Raw genomic sequence first — 16,496 nt, forward strand, 5'->3', positions numbered from 1 at the left:
CTTCTCTCGACTCTCAGACGTGTGTGTGAGAGTGATGGACTCTCGCTCGGTTATTGTGAACTCTGCTGCACTACAAAAGGAGCAAAAAGTTGAAAACAATCGTCAAGAGCAACATGCAGCTCCTAAGTAAACACAAGAGACCTTTGAAGCCCGGGTAAAACTATACTGTGTTTCCTTCTCCATCTTTTTTCCTTTCCCATCGTCTAGCACGTGCCATTTGTCCCGAAGAAATTGCAATAGATGACCGAAATACACAAGAACATTCGCACGCACACACATACATGCTGAGAAGCAAGCATAATAAGATCCTTTGTTCCTTGAGGTATTCATTTGACACTATTACCTTCTTAAGAGTAATTATCAATCTTTTCAGAGAGCTGGATTGTGGGAACCGTTGGGTTTGGCCCTGGACCCACCCACTCCTAGCAACTGGATGAGAGAGAGGACTCAGAATATCACTCCGCACCCCGTCACAGAAATGTCATTACTTCTCTATCTCTCTTTCTCCCACCGTCTTTCACGACCCTCTCCCCCCACCCCCTTGCCTCAGCCATCTCTCGTTCTCTCACACTCCTGCTGCTTCGTTTGATCTCGGAGGTCCGCTAGAACCCTGGAAAGCTACTCCAGCATTTGCGGTCCGTCAGAATCCTGTGGAGCACCTTCTGGATGTGTCGGTGTGTCCAGGCTGCAACCCTTCCTGCTGACACGTCTCACTCTACCACACAATCTGTCAGAGCCTTAACCTTAACAGCACAACCCAATCTACGATAAAAGACAACGCTACTATATAATCAACACTGATTTCATGGTTTCTTTTATAAAACACATCACAAGACACTTTCAGGGCAGTGATCCTTGAGTAGAGGGATAAAACTGGCTGCAAACTAAAACAAAAGGTTTTCTAGAGAATTCATTTGTGCAATATGTTGCGGAAGAGGTTTTTTCTTACTTATCATTAACACCACTAAATCACATAAAAAATCATGTGTGCAAAAATTATTTAAAATTATTGTTTTCTTGCATTCCCTTAAAGCTATTTGGAACTTTGTAATGAACTTTTGCTCGAATTTTCAGCTTTTGTTTGTATTTATTTTATTTATCTAGTCTCAAAAGTCAGACAAAAAGAATAATAGCACATGTACTACTCAACGCAGGAGCAATTGTTTTTATGGTCTTGCTTTACATTAATATTACCCTTTTATCTACATTTACATTTAGTCATTTAGCAGACGCTTTTATGCGAAGCTACTTACACAGAGTTCAGGGAGCAATAAGCGATATGTCATAAAAGAGCAATAGTACAATAGGTGCTAATACAAAGTTACTAGATAATTATCAAAAATAATTTGTGTGATATTTCTAGTTGATATCATGACATGACAGCTTCGGTGACATTGTTGCCCTCAACAAGTAAAATGCAGATTAAGGACTTTGAGATGAAGACTAACTGTTTGTAAATCAAAATTAAAGACATCCTGAAACTTTACAAAAAAGGTTTAATTAACTTAACATCTTCTAGTAAAAATATCTAGTGTCTATATTTGTTTCTGTTTTTCCTAAATGTAATATATATTTATTTTATTAATAATATTATATTAATTTATATATTTATAAAAATATACACTTACAATATACAAATATTTATAGATTTACATAATATATAATATTTGTTTTATAATACAATATTTATATAATATATAATATTTTATGTTTAAGTATCGAGTTATTAACAACTCAACAAGTTTTAGTCAGTGACTTATAATGTAATGTCATAACTTCAATTACTAAAGTAAAAGCAAACCAAGGAATTAGCCCATTAAATTAAAGAACATCTCTAATTTATTTAAACATATTTTTATAAACATGATGATATAGGACATGTGATATAGGACATGCTTTGACCCATATCTCAAGATTCAATCCAGTGATACTGTGATTCCCGTGTGCACTCCTTTAAAAGGTAAAGACATACAAAATGCACTAAACAGGTCACTGTCAGCTTATGATACTTAACACTGCACAGCTTCAGATAACACACCGATGAACAGAGCAAAGAACCTGAGACGTCTTGAGAACTCAAAGACAAGCGTTTGTTTGTATCTTTATCAAGTCAGAAATCAAAGCCTTGCCCCAGTTATGTGTGGAACCATGGTATAAACTCTCTTTACTGTACATCACCACCTGATCTACACAGTAATAGCTATTTTCAAAATTACTATAGTTGTTGAAAACAGGAGAGGGGTAATGTTTTATATTATCTCTAAGTCTGCCGTTTGTTTTCGAAGCCATTCACTAGCAAAAGCTCAAAGATGACAGGAAATGGCAGCGTTTGTTCCGATTTCGACCCCTCTCCCCATCACAACGCCGATGAAACGTGGGAGGGGGACCACAATACACAATGATCTCTTGTTCAGATGAAAATGCTTTGTGCATTCATCTATAACTGCCCACCATGCAAAGATAACCAGCCAGTCTGACGATCAATAAATAAATAGCAGACGGCAAAAAAAAAACGACAGAAAGAGGAGAAACTAATGACGCAAAGGCAGACAGAGAGATGGAGGGTTTGATGACCTCTATTTGTCTTGTTTTAATAGCTGAAAATGATAAATAATAACAAACGATAATGCTGGATGCATGTGTTTATTTAAACTGTAAATAATGTTTTGTCAGGTAACCTAAAAAATGTGCTTCACGTGGGAACATTTAAATGAACTGCGGAAGGCACAAATCACTCTAAACTCTGCTAGCCCTTTATTTCAAGCAATAATTCAGCGGTTGCTGACATTAAGTCTATCATCAGACATTGAACATTATTTTCTCATGTTTGCTTTGTAGCAGAGATCTTAAGAGCGAATGCAAAGTGTGAGAAGTGCATGCCAGAGATATATAAAATGCAGTGATAGAAAGTGGGGTTCACAGTGGGGTTATCACATCGAGGCAGCTCTGGGAGTCACGCGGCTGTCTGTGGGTCGACTCACGCACGGATGGCGTTTACGTACGGCTGTATATCACAGAGCAAACAGCAGCTCATTGCCTCAAAGTCTGCCAGCCTAGAGAGGGGATCAAACACTGTGTTTGGGTGAACTCATATCGACAGAGTGTCAAGCACAACAGAGGCTGTAAGGAGGGGCACACTCTGTCTTTCTTTGCTCTCTCACCCTCTCTCTTTTACAAAGAGCCGTAGCTATGTGTGTCAGTCACACAACGCTATATGTGTCAATATCTAATTGCTCCGATGGCTGAAACGTAAAGACAAACGGACAGGAAGGGGCAAATGGAGCGGGATGACATTCGAGTGAGCCGCATGGATGAAAAATAGCCATTTTATTTTAAATCTATTACGGCTCTTTCAGCATTGAGACACGGATGAAGTTACTCACCCTGCACATGCTATAAAAAACAAATCTAGTTCTGATATACAAAACTGCTTTGTTCTTGATGAAGATAAACAGTCAGGGTATGTTTGTTTTTGTTATATAAAGTCCGGATAGCAAAACCATACCAAAATAACACGTCAAAAATAATCAAACAGCATAAAAAAAGCCATTTTAAACAGTGTGTCAGTACTGGACAAATGACTCTGTGGCGACACCCACCACCCGCCTTCATACACAGGAAGACAAATATTGAACAGAACTCCACACGCATCAAACAACACCACCGTGGAGCAGGACCGAGCGAGCCTGTGTATCTGTAATCTGAAATGTCCAAATTTTGCAAATGAGGTCCAGAGCTATCGACCACATCAAACTACCGTTTCTGTGCTTTCCCTACATCTGTTTATGGTCAAACGGTACTTTTAGTCAAACGTAATCCTTAATGTGTTCAATCTTAAATATATGTGTAAAAATATAAGAATTATTATACATGATCAGCCTATATTTTCCGTTAGTTAAGCACTTATTTTCAATACTGACCACTCTAAATACGTTCCCGTACTGTGGCTTCAGTCAGTTTTGGTCAATGACCTGTAGGGGGAGCTGCTCTTTTATGTGTTGGGGGCGTATTTGTGTAAGACAATAAAAACATTAATTTGCCCTGAAATCATTCCTGACGTAAATGTAAAATGGTGCCCATTGGAACCCAGTAATGAAGCATGCGGCATCTCTGCAGCTTCTAATTTGACTAGTTAAATGACTCCATTACGTGTTTAACAGACAGAGGCAAATCATTTCTGGTCAGTTGAGGCTCACTTAGCCGCGTCGCAGGGCTTGGGGAGAAATCGGAAAGATAACTGGTCCCGATTCTTCTCTTTTTTTTGCGGCACTCTATACCTACTGCCACCCCAAAAACAAGCTACGACCTCTACACGAGCCATGTGTGTTTTCTCTATTCATGCGTCCATCTCTCTTATCCCTTCTGTGATGATGTCCGCACGTGTCCACACACCTCCCTGTGTTAATTAGGTGTGCATGATCAAAGTCCATAGTGAACTAAATAGATGCTCATGACGGAGTGCGTTTCAGAATTCAGTTAATCATAACGCTGTTAAATTAAATTGGTGGAAAATAGTTAGTGAATTATTATTAGTCAACTATTTTGTTATTAGTAATTTAGTTAAGACCTCACAATATTGTTCTATACATAAACACTCATAATGCATTAGATATCACTAAACAATATTTTTACAGCGTCAAGATGGATTCATGCTAATTTAATGATGGTTTCATCAGATGCACATGTCTGGTCTGAAGCTAACTTCCGTTCTGTGCTTGTTTATCAGCCTGGCTAGCAGCTAAATATAACTTTATATTTAAATACATTTGTATTCATATTTTATTGGATAATGATTGTATGAAATAATCATTTTGGTGAATGGGTTGAGTGCGTAAATTTGTTGCATTTAAGTTTAGCCAAGTAATGTTTTTTTTACTGGTAACCAGCAAAAAATATTAGCTAGACATACTTTAACCTGCAAGCTAATTTACTTCATATTTCTTTAGCTTCCTACAGAAATACTCTATAGGGCCTCTGTTCTTTGCGGATGTGTACCGGAAGTTCAGTTTTGGGCACCAAAGTTTGCATTTCCAGTAACGTTTGTTTATGTTGTTGGTTTGAAACCGTCTATAAATACACTTTATTTTTTTTATTGTTAGTTTATTTTAGCGTTTAATGCAATTCATAAAATAAGAGTTAAATATAATAAGTAGATATTCAAATGAACATTAATTAAGGCTGAAAAGGTATTGTTTATTATTAATTTGTGGTAAAACCTACAAAGTTATGTGCAACATGCACAATGAGATTAATGTGTCCTTTTATTTCAGTCATGTGTAGAATGTGAAGCTGTTATTTAGATAGAGGGTGTGACAATTACTGTATGACACCCACACTGAACACTACCAATTGACACCAACGGACCACACACACAAATAACGGATTGTCAGTCTAAAAACATCCATCACGCATACACACACAAACACAGGCACTCTTAAAGGATAAAGTGATGATTAGAGCAGGTGCGTATGTATGAGTCAGACAGGCCTCGCATCTCTGGCTTTAAATGGGGTGATTAAGAATGGAAAAAGAGTTATGGGTGGACTGATTCCTAGTGCACTCAGTGCCCTCTTCCACACTGCACGGAGGGGCAGAAACCCAACCCTCTCATACCTGCAGGACAGAGAGCCAATCAAAGGCTGGCATCACTTAGAAGCCGAAGGATTTCATGACCTAGTCCTGGTCGGGTCAGATATTGATACCTACTAAAGTTTGCCATTGCTTTTCATTGTTGCTTATTTTTTAAAAGCATTTATTTATTGAATTCAAACATTTCTTAAATATCACAGACTGGAGTTTGAATCCAGTTAATGTGTCTAAAGGAATCCTGACATGTCTCGCATGGATTTACACATACACATTCATACAAAGATCTAAAAACATGTTGCCCTGGAGCACACCTACAGCTGTTCCTGGCCCCTGTGTGTATGCAGGGGTCAAAGCCTCCTACTCTAATGTGATGGGTAATTATACGGTCTGATCTCTCAGACAAAGGATTTAAGAACTAAGAATACTACCCTCTATCTAAGTGACACATGTCTGGATTTATTAATAGTCATAACCAGGCCCACACAGAATCTGTGCATACTGAACACAGCAGAAAGCTCCACAGATTTCTAGATTTGGAACACCACAAGTTCTACATATGTCCCACCTCTTGTGTGCTTATTAAAGATTTAGACAAATTATATATTTATGATGCCCTTTAAGAGTGTTACACTGATATATTGAACACATTTGACTATATTCGATTCAATCCAATCCATGTGATTTTAGAGATACCAAAGATTAACGTTGGGAGTGGTCATATGGAGAGACCCAACCGCCTGAGATAACGCTGTCCGATGATGCCCCGGTAAGCTGCCTTGAAGACTTCTTAAGGTACATGTAAACCACAATGCTTACTGTCATCACAACAACTATGCAAATAACCGTAATGTCTCCATTGAGTAATAACAGACTCTATCTGCTGAGTTTCTGGTCTCATAGAAAGATGTCAAGTGCTGGTAAAATACAACAGGGTGAAGAGCAAAGCACTCTTTATTCCTTTAGCATTTGTGGCTCAACTCTTTGTAGTTAGCTTGAGTGAAGGGCAGGGAAGTGGGCTGATTTTACCCCCCCACACACACCCCCAGTCCTAACAACACCCCCTCCACAATGTCTCTTATGTCTGCCCGTCTTCCTGATTGTTGATCCTCCATAAAAGAACAGATCAAATATTCCACTCCAGTCTGTAAGCGGGGCTCAGATATGATTGGGGTTGACGGACGGGGCCCCCAGTTTGAAGTCTTAACAGACAGTGCGACTTTGATATCTGTACTCTGCGCATATCGCCAAAGACACAGGGAACGAGAGTAAAGGAGTAACTGAGAGAGAGAGAGAGTGAGAAGCAATGAACAAAAGCATCTGTGGAGTGGTCAGGGCCAGCGGCAGCATGTGTCAGAGGCTTTTTGAAGTTTAACCCCCCTTCCTCTCTCTCTTCTCCTCCTCCTCCTCCTCCTCCCATGTATGTCTTTCCCCCACAGGCCCCTCTCTTCCTCACTCTCTCATACTTCCTGCTTACTGGGAGAGCCCTGTGGCGACACATACAGTATGCACATACACACCAACAGCCTTAACCAACCAATTACTACACACTAACTCTCATAGGTTTGTTAGGACTGCTTCACATAAAAGTGTACTGCACAGGAAACTATTGTGTAAGCCAAGTGCACATTTCCTCACTCCTTATGTTTAGGTATTTAATTTGTCTATGATAAAAACATATCATAGTCAACTTGACTTGATACTAGTGTGAGACACAACGCCATTACAATGTTCAAACGAGTGCATCAGGTGTCCTGGCTAGCTAGAGAGTGATGGGAGGTAAAGGCAAAACCATGTTAGCGGATTCAAGCACTTCCTCATACATACAGAATTGTACTGTCTGTTCTGTGCAAATAAGAGCTAGAATTAAAAAAACATAAAAGGGATAGCTCATGTCATTCCAAACCTGAAGTATATGACTTTCTTATGCACAACAAAAAAGGTGGGTAGAGTAGCCAAAATCTTTCCTCAAGTAAAAGTACAAGTAACTAGAGAAATTGTTACTCAAATAAAGTAAAAGTCACTATTTAAAAATGACTCGAGTAGCCAGTTACTTAGTTACTTTGTATCTGATTATATAGGCCTACTATTCATCAAATTAATATTAATGTCAATATTTTAATCAATATTTTTAATAATTATTATTATCATAAGCTGATATCTTTGCAATATACACACAGATACTAAAGAATAGACAAACACAGAAGAGACAAGCATTTCTGTCAATTTAATTTAAACACAACTACCACTTATTTAGATTAAAAGACCATGTCAAACTAAAGTCAACCTGCAGAGTTTTGCGTTTACTAAACTCATTTCCTAAGATGATCTAGAATATCTGCAGTGCTCTCTTATATGAAATAAAAATAGATTTTAGACTAAATTAACGTTTTCACATGTTGTGTGTGTTGTGAAAAGTGTGTGTGTGTTGTGAAAAGCTCTTACTTCTAACATACAGTAAACTGTAAACCACACGCCCATCAGCATGTTTTCTTCCTTCTGTTCTTTAAATGTATATTTTTGCAAGCCCACATTTCTGTGTCTAACAGGTCGCACGCATGTTGCTGTGTCTGACGAACAGGTCACGCGGGTGCGCGCATATGGCGGGCATTTATCATTGCTGGCAAACAATATGACACATTTGCAGTTTTGATTGGATAGATATAGATTCATATCCACTTCATATCCGCTCTTTGTGTTCTGCGTGTTCTGAAGTTTCGTGCTATGAGGAGTGAGTAATCCGCCGTTTCAGATGATTCAGATCGTGCTGCGAACTGAACAAATAATTTGAACTGATTCGTGAACCTATTCAAACGGTTTTGCCCATTGTTCAATTATTGCTTTCAAAAGAATCAATCACTCGGGAATGCCCGTAAAAAGAGACGACAACCTTGAAATAAACAACACAATTTGGATATTTTTAAATGAAGGAGCGAAGGAAAGTCACGCAGTGTAACAAAGTAAGAGCACAGATTTTTATTAGAAATATACTCAAGTTAGTAAATACCCACTTTAAATTTTACTTTAAAAGTATATATTTTCCAAAATGTAAATGTAATGAAGTTAACGGAGCACGTTACTATCCACCTCTGTTTAAAGATCATTGATAACCAAACCAGACTGGCCCCCACTGACTTCCATTTTACGGACAGACAATTTCTCAAAATATATTCTTTTGTGTTTCACAGAAGATAGGCATATACAGCTTACAAATGCCATGCTGGTGCACAAATGATGGCAGAATTTTTCTTTTTGGGTGAACTATCCCTTTAAAGAATTTTGGAATCATAACTAGGGGGGTAAAGTAATCGTGTAAAGCGATCCACTGTGTAAAAGAGTCTGCTACACAGCAGAAAACCAAAAACTGTGACTATAAATGTGCACACAGAATAAAGCTTCTATCCTGTAACGTGCACTTTGGTCTTAACTAGAAATAAACCATGCAAAATTGCTCATGTGGGCGAATTAACTAATTCTTAGTTATCTGGACAAAAAACATCTTAAAGGACCTTTTTGGTGGTCTGTCAGTTGAAACCGAATCCGCAAGAAGCAGAGTTCATCTGAAATAAAGGAAAAGACATAAACACGTGCAATCATCATTTTCTCAACTTGTATTTCCGCAGATTCAAAGCGCTGAGCTTTAGCATAAACAGCAGGCAGGAAAAGTGGGTTTTTAAAAACTCTGTCTTCCTGGGATTGAGCGTTTGGAGCAGAGGGATGAAGAAAAGACTAAACAGATGTCACAGCTTGGCGGGAACGAGGGAGTTAAATGGCTTTATTTTTTTCCTCCCTCATTTTAAATGTCTCACGTATAAACAGATTTTGTTGCTTCTTAAAGTGGGCTCAAAATTAAAGCGTATCGTTTTACACACATATTGCATGCATATTAGTGAGCCCCAGCTGCCCGTGTCCTGTTCTTAAGAGCCATATGATTGAGTTAGGGGCCCGGGTATCAGATAAGATTTAGGCCTGCTCTCCCTGTGCGCTCCCCCTCTGCATTTTACTGCTAAGTTATTAAATGGAGAGAAATGACATTATTTTTCTGAGTGTATGTGTAATTATTGTCACACACCTGTGACTCTTGCCATAGACGAGGAGAGGAGGAGAGGAAGGAAGAGAGGGAGAGTCGAGATGAGGCGGCGAGGAGAGAAATGTCGTTCCGAGCAGCAGGAGTTCAGTGGGGTTTTTTTCTTTTAAATGGAGGGTGAGAGAAAAACAGCCAGCTTGTTAATCATGAAGTCTCTGTCATGGGGAGAACACAGATATTCTAACAACTCAAACAGCAGATACTGTATAACTTGAGGGCCCCTGCTCATCATGCATTCGCAACTTAAATTAAATGCCCTTTCATGTTTTTTCTTTCAGACAACAACATCCATCTCCTTCTACATCCAGTTTGAAGTTTACGGAAAAGTTTCCTCTCTCGTCTGGCAGAAATCTGCCAAACAGGCTTCCTTTCCACATACCACCAACAAACTGTTCTGTGTTGGCAGTTCGAGATGGTGAACAAAACGTCTCATCTACAATTCTGATGCATGCGCCAAGCACACGTTCCTTTCTTTCTTTCTTGCTCGCTTGCTTTCTTTCGCTCGTTCTTTTTTCTTTTTTTGTGGAGGGGACCACCCTGTGGAAGGCAACATGTGAAATACTGCTCTGAAGACAAAGGAAATTACCTATTAGAGTGGGAGCAATGATCCTCTTTTGCCCAGACTCCAAAAAGTGACTCAGAATGTTGTAATTGTTTACCTTTGACACTGACCGTAATTCTTCTTTGCTCTGCCGTAACAGAATATTTCAGCATCGCTTTTCGAAAGCTCCCTCTCTCTCCCCCATGCTGAAATGTCATCAAATCACTCACAACGTATTTCTTTTCAACACCCACTCTTGGCATCACAGGAGCAAGAGCAAATTAAGAATAGAAGCAAGTAGAAAAGCACCAGATTCGTTGAAGTTATTCCTCGAGCGTTCAGGGCCCTAAAATGTGACCTCCGCTGCTCCATGTCTGACTTGTGCAAATACACCCCGCACCAATCAAAGCCTTTTATTATGACACGTCGGAAAGGGCCATTGATAAAAGCTCAGCGTGTCGGGCGGTTTTACACTGTCAGTCTCGCTTTCCTGTGCTGATCAAAAAGCATGAAAATAGCAGCGTTTTTTGGTGTAATGTTTTAATAGAAAACAGATGGCCGCAGATGTAGGGCTGCACAGAGCTGGGTGACATGTCTTTAATATTTTAGAGTGGTCTTGCTGTAAACGTAGAAGCAGCTGTTTCCTCCCCGTTGTAAATTTGGAGTTTTTAATTTGTGATTGACAGCTATTGGATTTGCTGTAAATTACAAAAATGAATATGGAAGCGATGGAACCGACGGCCAGGAAAGGGGAGAAAGGGGGGGAGGCATTTGATGCCGTTCACGGATGAATGGATTTATATGCACTCAAATGTGATGTATTTACTTTCTTTCTGTCTTTCTCCCTTGCTCACGATTCTGTCGAGACACGTTGCTATCTCGCTATATGGGTTGATATTTAAATGTACATGAATATTAAAATAAAAGCGCGGGCAGAGAGGATGCGGGCGCGGGGGGGGGGGGGTTGCGCTGGTTACAGAGTTCTATTTCGACTTATTTGTTTAGCTGCTGTTCGTTTAGTTTTAATGTCAGCTGCGAGTACAGCTCCCTTGACGCTTATGGTAGAGGTGATTGTCATCAATTCGCATCTTGGCATTTAAACCACCTGCTTCAAATACGCGTATTTGAAATGCAAATAAACTGCATATGCCCAGACAAATTAAAAAACACGGTGAGTAAACACTTTTGAAGTCATAACTTTCTCTCTCTCTCCTTTTTTCATCAGGGACTTGCACTGTCAAATGTTCTTTGACTTGAGAAGGCAACGGCAGACAGATAATGCCTCTCCGAGCAAACCTGCATAATACTAACTGATTATATATTTATTTACGATTTTGTTCGTGAGGCACACAGAGCGGTTATGTTTTTATCTCGGCCTCAGCTTGATTCTTATGCCTCTGGAGTGTTTTCGATTAACCGTTTTTGTCTTTTTTGTCCTTCTGAAAAACCAAGGCATTATGTTTTCTCTCCTTGTTTTTCGTCTCTCGCTTCGTCGTCGCCTGACATTACTGTGCTTCAGACATCAATAGCTATACGTCTTATTTAGCGACGACCCTTTTTTCATATTGATATTTATATGTGATCATTACTTTTGCTCTCCAGGCTTTGTCTCCATGTGTCAGCTCCAAGGTGCAATATCCAATACTGCATTCGGAGCAAAACGCAAAGCAAATATACAGCATAATGCTGGATAGCTTTATAATGAACCAGGCACATAATTCTTCCGAAGGCGTCAATTTAAACATGATCAGGTTGCGCTACCAACACCAGGGCATCTTGTTTCTTTTTTATTCCATCCGTTTTATCTATTTTCGTCCAGGCCGAATGAGGGGCTAGTATGATAAAGATCAGGCAGATGGTTGACATTCTAAACACTCTTCCTGTATGCGTGCAATCCCTGTCATCATCCTCATTAATCATCATCCTTATCAATGTTTTAGATTAAATAAAAACGTTCACAATGACACTGTGAATCAAATCTCCTGAATGGCTTAAAAAAAACTTTGCAGAATGAAACAAGGGTGTGAAAATAGAAACTTTTGTACCACTGCTTCCCAGCATATCTCTTGATAAAACTCGCTGATGTTATTTCTCAAATTAACAAGCAACCGTTTAATTTCGTCAGATGAAGTTGAAGTAAACAGGGAGGGAAGACACATGGAACAGCTTCATTATCGTTAAAGACCCCCTCCTAAACTGGCACACGCACGCGCGCACGCAAACACCAGGTACATTTGCCACACCTCATTGAGTATTGATTGTGGCGATTGTTGACTGTTAGCGCTGATCGGGATGTGACAGCGGACGGGCAAATGTGCTTGCAAAGAAGCGCCTGTCACTCCATTTGACGAACAGTTGTCAAGCACTCACAATGGCCTGTGCACCGCCAACACCGACGCTGCTAACATTCACACACCTGTCAACCACAGGCAGACAGAACCCCTGATGAGGTGTTACCTAATTGTGTTTTAGAAAGTGATGACACCTCGTCTTACTCTCTCTCTCTCTCTCCACTATGATATGTCTCTTAATGCAATTAGGCATAATGAAAAACCAGAAATGGTGAACACTGGAGGCTTGGTGGAAGTGATGTGGGGGGGCTGGGGAGAAATTGGACTTCCTGTGGAGAGCAGGCATTCAAATGAGAACATAATAGGAACATCAGAACAAGAGCAGTACTTTCTGGGAGATGACAACAACATAAAAAAATCCAGGTAATTAAAAACATACTCTCTGTTTTGTCAAAGTGGCCGTCACTGCTGAAGTTGAAGCCTCTTCCCCACCCGAACAACTTCGGCATGAATACGAATAATGATCTTGGGAAGAGGAAAACTAAGACGACGGTCACAAAAAAGCAACGGAAAAACAACGACAACAGGGGAAAAATAATCAATCAAAGTATTAGACTGAAAAGTGGTTCTGTTCTCAAGGACATGTAGTTCTCGGGCATTCTGTTGGAGCTGTCCAGTAGAAAAAAATGAGACATAACTTGGATGATACGCCAGCGAGGGGGGAGGGAGAACGGAGAGGGATGAGACACAGAAATAAACCCAACTCCCATCTGATGACCAGCTTGTCTATAATACTGAGTCCCTGCACTGTGCCAAGATGCAGAAACAGGATAAGTCCAGATCGGAGAGATTTCGGGCCTGTGAGAGCGCAGCGACAACTTTGAAGCATGAAAAAAATCACTGTTTCACCTGCTTACCAATCCTTTTCATAAGCCGATAAGAGATTTGAGCGGAAAATTGGGCGAGCGGAAGAGAAAAAACATGATACACGGCATTCAGCTTATCATTTTCTACCCCCCCTCCTAAAAGAAATTACAGGACAGATGATGTGGCCATCTTGAGATCGTTTGTCAACTGTCAGCTTGGGTTGACCTTGCAAAAAAAAAAACACAGACAGGGAGGTGCTGCTATCATCTTTACAGAAAAGGAAGCGCGGACACAGAAGAGGGAGCGAGAAAAATAACTGTTGTTTTGGATAATAAAGAGACATTTTGCCTCACATTTGCAGCGCCAGTTAAAAGCGCAACCAACATGGAAATCCATTCCGACGCTACTGTGACCAATCCTTGTGCAGTCAATTAGGAACTGGAGACAAACTATGATGTTTTTCTGTTAGGGTCTGGCGCATTCTGATCAGCAAGGATTTACCGATGAGGAGAGGAGATTTAGTTAGATTTTTATTGTTTTCTCTCCCTTGTTTTTTTTTGGGGGGGAAGGATGCAAAGATAGACGGATGGAGCAGAGCAGCCAAGCTCTGCTTATCTGCTTTTCTCTGCTTTTTTACACTCTCTTTCTCTATTTACAAAAGCATTATACAGCTATCATATTTTCCATTGTTCTGAGTTTAAAAGCTGGTTGTCAAAAATAATTGTGATACAGATATTATCGTTAAAAGCTATGTCCTTAACTTTGGACATAATGTGTAATTTAAAGCGTGTAAAAGCAGTGATTGGCCAGAATAAGTAGGGATGAAGTTTCACATGAAAAAAAGATTTATCTAAAAGTATGGTGTTAATCCTCAGCTTAATACTCTTCTCCTTTTTTTGCATGCTGGCTTTTATAAAAGAAACAGATATGCTAGGCCTGATTTTACAAGAATTGTTGCTCAATGAATCACGCCGAAAATTCATCTTCTAGGGCTGTGTGGCTCCAGAACAGACAATTAAACAATGAAACAACATTATTTCAAGAGGACGTGTAAAAAGAAACAAAGAACACGTTACAGCAGACAAAAAAATTCACTAATCAAATAAAAGAATGATGATGGTTATCATGGCTAAATTCAGGAACTGTTTTCAAAACTGTTGGAGGGAAAATGCTTAATAAAATGCATTAATATGAGTAATTATTATATTGTCGTTCCTCTTCATATCCTATATAATTTGTAAATCCGACTTCTTTGCTTCAGTGGAAACTCATCACATTAGAAGTGCCGTAAACTGCTGTTAGGCTGAAACATATGGGTGCATGCAGTCGTCAGCCCACTTCATAAATATTTCATTCATATTTCCTGTTTGTGTGCGTAAAACTGTGTGACTTAAAGCCTATGCATGTGTGCGTGTCCGTGTCTCTCTCCTTCTCTCTCTCACTCTTCTTTTTTTCTTTCTGTGGATAATTAAATCGCAGCAGATTTCCTTTGAAACTGCTAATCATACCAGTAAATCAAGGCTGAGATTTATCTTGATGAAGGAATAGAAAATAACTTCTGAAAGTAACAGAAACACCACTTGAGAACAAACAGACGCAGGCAAAAGGTGAGCCTGATTTCAGACTTTGCCTCGAAACTGTCATCAGCCGTCATTCAGGCTCAAATACTTTCAAATTGTAATATTCTACGAGAAGGCAGAGTGTTCAAACTTGAGTGTCTGTGTGTGTATCTGAGTATGTGTGTGTTTCGAGTGAGAGAACCAAAATGGGATCACAGGCCAGTTATAGAGTTCTTGTGGACACAAAAGGCCTACTGTTGCAGACAGCTAAAGCTGAGGCAGTTACTGTACCTTTCAAAACTAATATGTAACCATATCTGTTTTAAAAGGACGATTCATATTACTGTGAATGCCGGAGGGAAGTTGTTCCCATCTCCCAAGCCCTAGGAAACTTGAGTCTCAACCTAATGGCCCTCAATTGGAAGGTGGCCTTTTGTGGAAGGGGCATCACATTTGTAGAAAAAAATGACACATTAAACTTTTGCGATGATGTAAAACATCTTCTGTTTTTTTGACAGCACAATGGCACTTACTGTGCTTTATAGTCGCTGTGGCGACACAAAGGTCATTTTGTATATGACTCAGCGGACAAGGGCAGCACTGAATGAAAATTAGGTTATATGTGATCAACCAAGTTATTAATCTGATTAAAATGGATTCTCTTTGCTTCCTATTTAGCTAAGCTTGGGAGAGAGAACGGGTGAGAGACGCAAAGAGTGTGCGTGTGAGAGGGAAAGAGTGAAGGGGGATGGAAACAATAGAACATTCTGTTTATTTATCCACAGAAGAGTGCCACCGCTGCCAGCTCGGGCTCCGTCGTAAATTCATCAACGCAAAACATCAACACGTCATAAACTGAGAAATGTGATTCGCACTGAATTCCGTGCTTCCACATACGCTGGTGTCCTTGCGCTACTGCCTCATCCAGGTAACCTTTCTAATCCTGATTAAATTACTGCAATTAGAACAGCAGCTCTCCCACCTCCCCCCATATTTCCCTAATAAACAATACGCCATCTTAAATCCATTCGATGGGATTTGCATGGAACAATGCATGAGCTCGTGCGATTTATTTTCATCTCTACAGAGGAATTAAGTGCATTTTTTAACAGCTAATGGCATAATGTGGGCTTATTTCTCATGCAACGCTTTTCTTTTATGTTGCTACTCCACTCGTTCTATTTGAAGGAACTTTCCTTCCTCGTCTTCATTTGAAGTATGAATCAAATGTGGCTTATTGGACCAGCTCTTCTTTCGCACAACAACCGCAACTAGAAGTATACGACAGATCCGTCTGTAATTGCTACGCTGCCTCTCAAAACACAACCCTCCTCAGCCTGACTGTGTTTTCTGTATTTGTTTTATTAACTTTGTCGCATTGTTTGCCATTGATGTAGAATAAGAGAGCAAATAAAAGTTGACATACTTGCGCTTTATTCTTTTTTTAACTCCTGCGCCTGCCGTCTGGAGTCGGGGCATATTCTCTCATTACATTTGGAGTGCGCGTGTCACACAGTGTGTGTGTTTGTAAGCATCATCATTATGTTGCGTGTGTGAGGCGCGCC

At 39.8% G+C, this 16,496-nt stretch overlaps 1 protein-coding gene across 4 annotated transcripts in view; it reads right to left on the reverse strand.

The window, feature by feature from the left end:
- The window catches only part of znf536 (zinc finger protein 536), a 153,689-nt gene that overhangs the window by 10,792 nt on the left and 126,401 nt on the right, over window positions 1-16,496 (reverse strand). For 2 of the 4 annotated variants that reach the window (XM_079468104.1, XM_079468105.1), the window contains 2 exons: window positions 9,659-9,776; window positions 9,096-9,146 (listed from right to left, as the gene is read on the reverse strand). The exons of the other annotated variants lie outside the window; for them this stretch is intronic. In XM_079468104.1, the coding sequence (XP_079324230.1) occupies window positions 9,143-9,146; window positions 9,659-9,776 (122 nt within the window). In that variant the 3' untranslated portion in view covers window positions 9,096-9,142. The remainder of the gene's footprint in view (window positions 1-9,095; window positions 9,147-9,658; window positions 9,777-16,496) is intronic. 4 annotated transcript variants of the gene reach the window in all.

The sequence above is a fragment of the Barbatula barbatula genome (assembly GCF_947034865.1).
Source record: "Barbatula barbatula genome assembly, chromosome: 1".
NCBI lineage: Eukaryota > Metazoa > Chordata > Actinopteri > Cypriniformes > Nemacheilidae > Barbatula > Barbatula barbatula.